This window comes from Pinus tabuliformis, chromosome Q (genome assembly GCF_031772625.1).
Source record: "Pinus tabuliformis cultivar Carrire ecotype Pingquan chromosome Q, CPIR1, whole genome shotgun sequence".
Taxonomy (NCBI): Eukaryota; Viridiplantae; Streptophyta; class Pinopsida; order Pinales; family Pinaceae; genus Pinus; species Pinus tabuliformis.
In genome coordinates this window covers 985,881,841-985,891,328 of record NC_142296.1, presented here as the reverse complement: position 1 = coordinate 985,891,328, position 9,488 = coordinate 985,881,841, and the positions used below count along the sequence as shown (strand labels likewise).

Sequence of the window (9,488 nt, the reverse complement as noted above, 5' to 3'; positions counted from 1 at the left end):
TATATGCAAACATAACTCAAGGAATTAAGACACCAAAAGTTAGCACCTAAGTTTTATGGCTTCTATACCATACTCAAACATATTGGCCATGTCACTTACAAGTTTGCAACACCTAAGTTTTATGGATTCTATACCATACTAAAATATATTGGTCATGTTACTTACGAGTTGGATTTTCCATCCCATTATAAGATCCACTCAGTGTTTCATGTAACATGCATGAAGAATGTGTTTAGGCCAAACTATAGAGTTTAAACTATCCTCTTAGAATTAGAAGATAAGGGTTAAAGTTAGTGATAAGTAGAGGTTGTTTTAGACAATAGAGAGTGATGTCTCTTCTAACATGCTATTTAGGCAATCTCCATCCATTAGAAGGACACCTAATCTAAAGATATCACTTATGAACTAATTGTCATCCTATAATTATTTCATCCTCTCCAGCTTTGAAGACAATGTTCCTTTACAAGGGGAATGACATGTTAGGGTCCGAACCTAATTCTCCCAATGAAGGGATAAGTTGTTTCTTAATGTATTATGGTCGTCTCTATTAAATAAGTCCTATTAGTTTGTTTGACTTTGTATTCAATAAATGCTATCTGGCCTCATTAAAGAAACTTCATTGGTTAGTTTGTAGCGTTGTTAATGAAGGCCCATTAGGTGGTTAGGGTTTTTGTCAATTAGAAACTACTTATCATTGGTAGAAGCTACATAATGGAGTTTGAAAAGTATTTGAAATTATGTTGAAGCCTTACTCAATTGGCCTTGAAGAGAAAGTGAACATTACTTTTTGTTTAGAATATCAATACAAGTTGTTAGCCATGAAATCTAGACTAGTTGGTTTCTGTAAGGTTAAGTCCCCACCAGGACTTAGGTTCAACCCTCATGGGAAGAGGATGAGAATGAAAACTACTAATGAGAAGTAACTTATCCCAAGGAACATCTATAAAAACAATAAAAATTAGTTTATTGTCATTGTTTATATACTTAAATTTTATTTTACCTATAAAAAAAAATTGCAAAATAACATCAATTACACTTCAATATTTATTAAAAATATCATCTTAATTTTTGAAGATGGATCGAAGAGCTCTCTCACATTAAATTTATTCTCTACTTTGAAATTTTGAAATTAAAAATAACATATCTTATCATATCATACTTGTAGAGAAATAATTGCACATACAGGACCTAGAGTATACCTTAAAACTATTTCTACTTGGCTAAGAGCTCATCTTCCTGGGAAATAAGATAAGATAATTATATTTATGTCCAATTATTGACCACAAAGTAGGTCAAAGGGATTATTGAGTACAATGATGTCCATATACTACGGGAGAAACAAACAACCTCCTATAGAAGATCCCACAGATCCTCATTGATGTAGAGTTTGTTTATGTACTGGTATCAATCAGTCTCTTGGTGCCCCTATTTGATAGTAGTACCTTGAAAAATGTCACGATCCTCTGTGTGGGGTCTAGTTTGATGGGAGGTTGAAGAATATGTGCCTGGAACCTAAGATCCTCCTACATATATAGGGCCAAACACCTTTGATCAGGATACCTGAAAAAGTTGGCAAGGGTATGAGAATCTTTGAACAAGCAATGGAACCTTCCTCTAATCTCGTAATAGACAGGGCATCCAAAAACGAAGTGCACCTTGGTCTCCACTTCCTGTAAATGACATACCTAGTATATTTTGCCTAGTCTATCAATCAAGTGGTCCGTCTCTACCCAAAGTCTATGAGAACCTACTCTGAACTGGCCAAGATGAATGCAAAACATATATTGGGGTCGAACAATGAGCCCATCTCTCAAATCCATGAATTTCTTAGTGTAGAAGGCTATCTTTGGACACAACCCTCCCGTAGGATTGACCCAGATGACCTGGATGAACTACCTATAGATGTCCTCCATGATGATCTTGTTAAGCCCCTATCTAATAGGTAAAAGGTGACCAAGAGCATCTAAGGAATATCGGAAAGGAGGGAAACAATCTAACTGAATGCCCACTGACTCTAAGAGATTTTAAATTCTTGTAAACCAATGTTTGGCCCGACCTGAGGGAGTAGAATGGGAAATAGTGTCAGAAGAGAAATATGCAAAGTAAGGATATTAGTCCCTACACTTTATCGAGTTTGCAAAGCCCCAAACACGATACAAGAATGAAAACAATTTGAAGAGTGTCTCAAGCTGAAAGGGTTGAGCTCCAAACTCTACAAGGATGATGTGCTAAGGTACTATTTGTTTGCATCTAATGATGCGGTGGAGAAGAAGAATCTAAACTCTCTCAGCTAAAACCTAATTCGACTCAAGTAAAGACGGTCCCCAAATCTATAAGCCATATAGAACAGTGGGATAGATCAAGGTGTCCATGAGGCTCATTTTAAATGATATGTCCTAGAAGTGATGTTGAAAGCATTGTCTCTTGATAAGGGCTAAGGATCCATATCCTTTGTTGATGCGAGGATGAAGCGTCGGTCGCAAACTCAAGCGGGGACTTGAGAATTGCAACCCCAAGTAAGTATACATGTTGGTGATCTTAACCTCCTCCCCTTTGAATAGGAAGTGAAGTTATGAAGTTTTCTTCACCCCATTTAAGATCATAACCTTGGATTTACCTAGGTTGATCGTCAACTATTGAAGATCACAAAACAGAGCTAAGGAGTCTAGATGCCTCTGTAATCCTTCTGGGGACGAGGAGAGGAGGACCACGTCGTTCACAAAGAGTAGAATAGTTATCAGAACCTGGTGAAGAAGGCAACCATCGGCGTCCTGGATATGCTCATGTAGAAATGCCTCTAACTCATCAATATAGATACTAAACAGGGTAGGTGACAATAGACAACCCTATTTAACTCCAATTGTGCTTAAGACGAAACCAGACATCCCATGATCCATGTGAAGACGACCAAGGACAAACTCATATAGGCACATAATAACTGTCACTAGGGTCACAGAGATGCCAATATCTTTGAATCTTTGGAGTAAGGCTTCCCTCAGAACAAAGTCAAAAGCTTTTCAAAAATCTATGAAACAACAATAGACTTTCGAAGAGCGGTGGTGTGCCTCCTCAATCACGGCACAAAGGGTGAAGATGTGGTCAATGGTTTGATGAGCCAGTCGAAAACCTGCCTGGCCCCTAGCTTTGAGTTGTCTTTGCTCAAGGTCATTGGAGAGCTTTCTATGTAGAAACAAGTTAACAACCCAAGACCTAGAGGCATCTAGCAGGAGTGAAAACCTACCCTCTTATCGACCACCAACAGGTAATTCTAGGGGGCGTGATTTTCCTCGAATAATGACGATGAATCAACTTGCATTTGTAGATAGCAGTCAATGATGGTTGTCCTCATTGTTTGTTTGATCACTGAGTTATGATAGATTTTTCCACTTTCAAAATAATAATAATAATTCTTTCCTATACATATTTTTTAGTAATAGTCGCTAATATCAATTTTCAATTCTAAACATGATAGATATTGATTTGCTATACAATAACACAATAATTACTATTTTGGATTTTTGATAAAAATCCCATATTTTCTTTTAGCTCAATCTTATTTTTTACTTTTAAAATAAATTTTTGATTACATATATATTAAATCAACTCCTCGAAAATTTAACGCTCCAATTTGTGATTCTTAGAAATTCCAAGACCAAAAAAATATACCAAAAAACCCTCTTGAACATAAATTATGAATGTTTGGTTATGATTCATTGTAGAGGATCCCCATGATGCCATTCGTTGGTTGGAGCCATAATTATTGACATGTTGAAAATATGTCGTCACTGTCGCCATTTATTGCAATGTATTTTGCACATGACACTTTTGACAAGAGCGTAGTTTAACCCGACAATGTCTCTACATGATCAGTTGTAAGACAGGTAATCAAATAATTTAGCGATGTGTCTCGCCTCCTACTTGTAAGCACACGTAGACTGTCGTAGGAACGAGGCAGAGCGTGTGCCGCTCATGGTAGGATGTGTAATCCAGGTGGCACAATGAATGACATGGAAAACGAGGTGGCGCACACGTCATCGGTTATCCTGATAATTCCTATTTACAGGCCAGCGATTCCCTGCTTCGGCTCTCGCGTAGGAAAAAAATTGGTCTTTGAAAGCTTTTGGTGGGAAGGTCCTCAAAAGGAACCCGAAATCCATTTTAGTGACTAGTTTGGCCAATTTGGTTTATCTGCAATCCCTCCGTATAACTTTGTGGTTGCCAGAAAACGTTTCCTAACCTGCAAATCCTAGTAATTGACGCTTGCAAGAGTTCCAATAATGACCAAGGCACTGCAAAGCGGAGCCAGCGCTTTTGTTGAGAGTTCTGTGGCTAAGCCTGCGAGATTGTCTTCTAATGTAAAACAAAGCGTACCCATCTCTGTGATTTCATGTAAGAATAGTATTTCAAGCGCCAAACCCTATGTGTTAACCACCAATGCAACTGGATTTCAAACATGGAAAAAGGAAAACTGCAAAATGAGCTTGTTGCCCATATGTGTAGATGGGCTAACCTGTGCCGAGGAAATGAAAACCTGTCCCCCAGTCACTTCTGAGAAGCTCGAAGAATGGATGAGAGATTCAGTAACCGAGGTACGGTAGTAACCATAAATCAAAATCTAAGATTTTGTACCTTTTGGAAGTATTTGCTGCAATCTTCTTGATTCTTGTTAGGTTTCTCCTTTTTGATGCAATTGTATTGATGTGTCTTTTTTTGCGGATAGAATCTGATGAAATTTGATTAATTGGTTTTCAAATTCTCTGGCAGAAGTTAGGAATTTCATATTTTTATAAGTTAGGAAGACCATCTTTTTGTATATGTCCCGCTGGTGAAATTCTGACTTTTGCTCTTTGTTTTATTGCTTGGTCGAGCAGATTGTCAAGCATATTCAGGAAGCCCCCTTTCTGCACTATGTATTTGACAGAAAATCTCCTTCAGCAAGTTTGAAGAAACAAAGGGATTATGCGGATATGTTTGGAAAGGTCGACAGTTGGGCTAAGATCAGAAATTCTCTGAGAGATATATCTCCTGATGCGGTGATTCTTGTACAAAAGTTGAATCATGACATCTCTCCTGAAAGTGAAGAAGAAAATGTGCCCTGTAATGGGAATGGAAGGCATAGTACAGATCAGCAGGGCCGCACAGCTGTTTGGGGTTTGCTCATTCAAGGTAGAGGTGTTGGAGTAAGTGCTTGTTATATTTTGAAGACAACGCAGATTGTTTCAACCTTTGGATATTGTACCAGTTTCTCTTTGACAAGAGCAAAATGCTTTGGTCCAACTCCCCATACCCAGCTCACTAATTCTTGGCTTCTCTAGTCTGCACCATAAGATTTCTCAATACCAATTATTTTTCCGTTTAGTGAGACATCCACTACCATTGTCCTGTGTATATATCAATTATCATTCTAATCATAACTCCTTGTTTCTTACCAGCTTATTTTTGAAAGCCAGGGTCTTACATCATTTCTTCTTGCTTCTTACCAGCTTATTTTTGAAAGCCAAGGTCTTGCATCATTTCCATGGGGAAATTCCAAATTGTGAAGCCCTAATGATACACTATATATCGAGTCCTAGTCTGGTTTGCTGTAGTAAATAAACGTAATTCATTTTTCGTTTCATTAATTAGGTCAGAAAACTGGTTCATCCAAATTGGTCTTTGATTGGCATTCTGTGTTAATTCTCGCTAACTGAATATGTAATGGTTGGAATTTAAGTGCAACTCTACCCAATTTTTTTTTTGAATAAACCCATTATTCAATGAGTTTATAATTTATGAGTTCAAACTTCAAAGGCATATGTTGTGCCACTTTAGCTGCTTTTTATTGGCCATGATTCTCTATGTAGAAAAAGAAACTTCAAAGCAATATTGTTGTTATTACATCTACTGTTTAGATATGTTGAGAGCAATACATTCAGCAATAAGGATACAGATAATAATAGAAAGAGACTCATATTGTGGCATTGATCTTTCAAGCTTGGCTGATTGTGGCTGTGTTAGATTTAATACTTCTTAAATGAGTCACGTATCGCATGAAGCTAGAAATGAGCTATACACATTTGGAATTGAATGAGATTTTAAAACGTAGAGAAGTTATTTGGAATTTAGCAAATGGAATGCTGAAAGACTTTTCAGTTCCCTGTTTGATCTGGTTCTTATGATAAATGCACCTCTGGACTACTACTTTCAAAACTCTAAGGTTGCTTGAAATATTAATGAAAATAATTAATTAATCATGGACATGAAATGTATCCAAGCATGAGGTTGGCCATAATCCTCTATGTAGATTGACAAAACTTCAATGCAGTGTGCTATTATTTCATCCACTGTTTAGACATGTTGAGAGCAATATAGATACAGAAGAGAATAGAAAGAGATTCATTTTGTAGCGTTGATCTTTCATGTTTGGCTGATTCTGCCAAACATGTATTAGATTAATACATCTTGAATGAGACACGTATCGCATGAAGCTAGAGCCAAGCCATACACATTGGAATTGAACGAAATTTTTAGAAGGCAGAGGAGTTCTTTTGAATTTAGAGAATGGTATACCGAAAGATTTTTCAGTTTTCTGGTTGGCACCTATGGACTATTACTTCAAAACTCCAAGTTTCAACTAAGGTTACTTGAAATTTAATGCAGGATGTTTGGCTCCTACGATGTTTGTTTCAAACATAATCAATTGTGTTTGATGATGATCAGATGTAATAAAAGGCTTGGACTAGCTATTAGTCTGAAACTGAGCAAAAGGTTAGTTTCATTGGTGGTATTCAATTACTGTTGTGTAACCTGCCTACTAAATATAAGGGCAAGGGTAGGGAAAATAGATTTTCAATAACATATAAAGTGGGAAAAATAAGACCACCGAGAAAGGACTTAGCTCCCCGCAACAACATTGAGAATTTCCAACAAGTGCAAAGCCACATTGCAATTCCCATTGAGGGACACGATATCTATATGGTCCAAGCTGAGCCTAGGAAACAGCAGTGTCTAAATATGGAAACACAATTGAGCAAGGAAGCACACTGTTTGGTATGCTATGTTACAAAGAAAAGGTTCTTTTTCAACCTGAATTTTAAGGCTGAAGAATATTTTAGGTTTCATCTCAAAGGATTTCTATCAGAGAACATGGAGGCTAAATGTAACGTATGATATAGGTAAATAATTTTGACCATGATTGAGTTAATTGGTCTTTATATTTACTCCAATCAAATAGTAGAATTGTTTTTCACCCAAATATTAGAATGGTTTTTCACCCAAAGGTTTGTCATGAATTCCACATCATTGTTCGCAGAACCTATTCATGAGTCGAACGAAACAGGGGGAAAAGAATGGGGATTTCTGATGGCTCCTCTAGTGACTAAATTCGTTTGATTATGGTGAGAAACATGACGACCGAAAGATCATAATACAAATAAAAAGAGATTTTCACCTTTACCATCCTACAAATCATTTTTAATCATTAAACTAAAAAGAACTCTCTTTCAGTGAATGTAACATTTAGCATACAAACATGATAATATTAAAGCTTCTTTTAACTCGTTCAAAGTTACCGATTACAACCACATGGAGCAAAGAAATAGCTAACCGCCAACTACATCTTGAGTCATGATTCCTTGCTACTTCAATCTGTGAAATTCTTCTTATTAACATATTGTTGAGCAACACGAACTGCATTCAGCAATAAACAGCAGAATTGCCTTGCTATATAAACTTTAAACTGACTGAAATTTTTGCTTGAACAGCAATTTGTGATAGCTATCAGTTCTGCTCAGCTACTTCATGATTTGGAATCACCTTCCCTCTGGGTAAATTTAAGCTAAAAGAAAACGAGTAGGCATAATAGAGACCTGAGATGGATTTTGAATCCCAGAAAATGTTTACATTGCTGTTGATCTTATTAGATATTAAGAATGCAAGGGGTTGGTGTGCTTCGTGGGATTCTTGCTGTTGATCGTATTAGATATTAAGAATGCAAGGGGTTGATGTGTTTTGGGATGCTTCCATCATAACAGGGGAATCATTTTAGATCCTAAATAGATTAAAATGCCAAATTGGTGTAAGCATTTAGATCCTAAATATATGCCAAATTGGTTTAAGTTTACTTGAGGATTGAAACAAAGCTTAATTAGTTTATGCTTATAGTAGGGTTTGTAGTCTTTTAGAGCAGTTTTTACAGAGTTTAATATTGAACAATGCAATTTATAATATATAATTTTGAAAAGCAAATATATTTTTTTTTAATATTATTGAAAAAATATTTTTTAAATATTTGGTTAGAGCATAATTTAAAGGTTTTATTGTAGCTTTTGTGCCATGTGGATAATTGCATCAGATTTTTCTGCCATAATTTTTGGATGTAGTTACAATATTTATCCCATGAATTTTATTTATTTGTGCAGTGACTTTTCATTGTTAAGTTTGATATGAAAACCAACCAAAATTAAAATATTTGAAAATAGCTCATACTCATGTAAATAACATAGTTACCATCATGTAAATAACATAGTTACCATCAGTTACTACCCACCATAATTTAAGAAAGTATTTGCATAAAAAATAGATAGGAATAAGATGTAAATAAATACACACCATTATTTGTGTTTTCTTTATGAGTAAAATTGTAAATGTGCAATATTTTTTGTAAGTGGATATTTTATTCATATGGTAAAAAAATGTACATCCAGGAGAACAAAAAACAGGTGGTCTCACCCCGACCGAGTTTTTTGACCAATGTTTGTAGCAGGTGACAAAAATACAAAAAGGAGGCTAAGGACAATATCCATAAACGAAAGGGCCAAAGGCACCAAAAGACAGACAATACATAAAAAACCAATTGATAACATACTAGTCATCCGACGTAATGGAAGTTGGGTTATCCATAGTAGTTCCTAGAGGTGGTGGAGGGCGAAAGTTGCAGTGGATACGCCCTTCAAAGTGCGCTAACCAAGTCTCCAGCTTTTCCACTTTTTCTACAAGGTGGTTTTGGCCTCGCCAAACCACCACCACTCGCTCTTTGACCTGGCACTGAAAGTAGTGCATCCTATCCAAGGTGGCCACCAACTCAACATGCTCCTTCCTTCAAACCCGTTTAGCTGACTCCACCCGATTTAACAGAGATTGAATTAATTCTCGATAATTCTCTAGACAACAATGTTGAATTACCTGCGGGTTGGGAGTTGCACACCGACCAGACACCCGACTAGTTGTTCCACCTCCTCACACACCACCACTTCTCTGAGGTTGCTGAGACCTCCCACCTCCACGGGAAACCTGCTTTCTGCCACCATGACCGCTTCGTGTTCCAATACTCGAAAGGCAGGAGTGACCAGCAGTCTTGCCACCTTGGTGCGCCCCGACTGCCACCATTTCCAAATATTCCAAAGGAGCCAACCTCGCCTGGTCCTCGCAACCTGCAGAGCCTGGTTTGGCGGGGGGGAGTGCCCACGATGCGAGGAAGGTTGCATAGTGAACAATCCAGGAGAGCCAAA

At 37.1% G+C, this 9,488-nt stretch overlaps 1 protein-coding gene across 1 annotated transcript; it reads left to right on the top strand.

Annotated features, from left to right (window-relative positions):
* The first annotated feature begins 3,937 nt into the window (after positions 1 to 3,937).
* On the top strand, positions 3,938 to 5,894 carry LOC149222788 (uncharacterized). Its single transcript, XM_089383164.1, has 2 exons — positions 3,938 to 4,589; positions 4,872 to 5,894. The coding sequence occupies exons 1-2, from the start codon at positions 4,278 to 4,280 to the stop codon at positions 5,313 to 5,315; spliced, it is 756 nt and encodes a 251-aa protein (XP_089239290.1). The 5' UTR covers positions 3,938 to 4,277; the 3' UTR covers positions 5,316 to 5,894.
* The last annotated feature ends 3,594 nt before the right edge of the window (positions 5,895 to 9,488 follow it).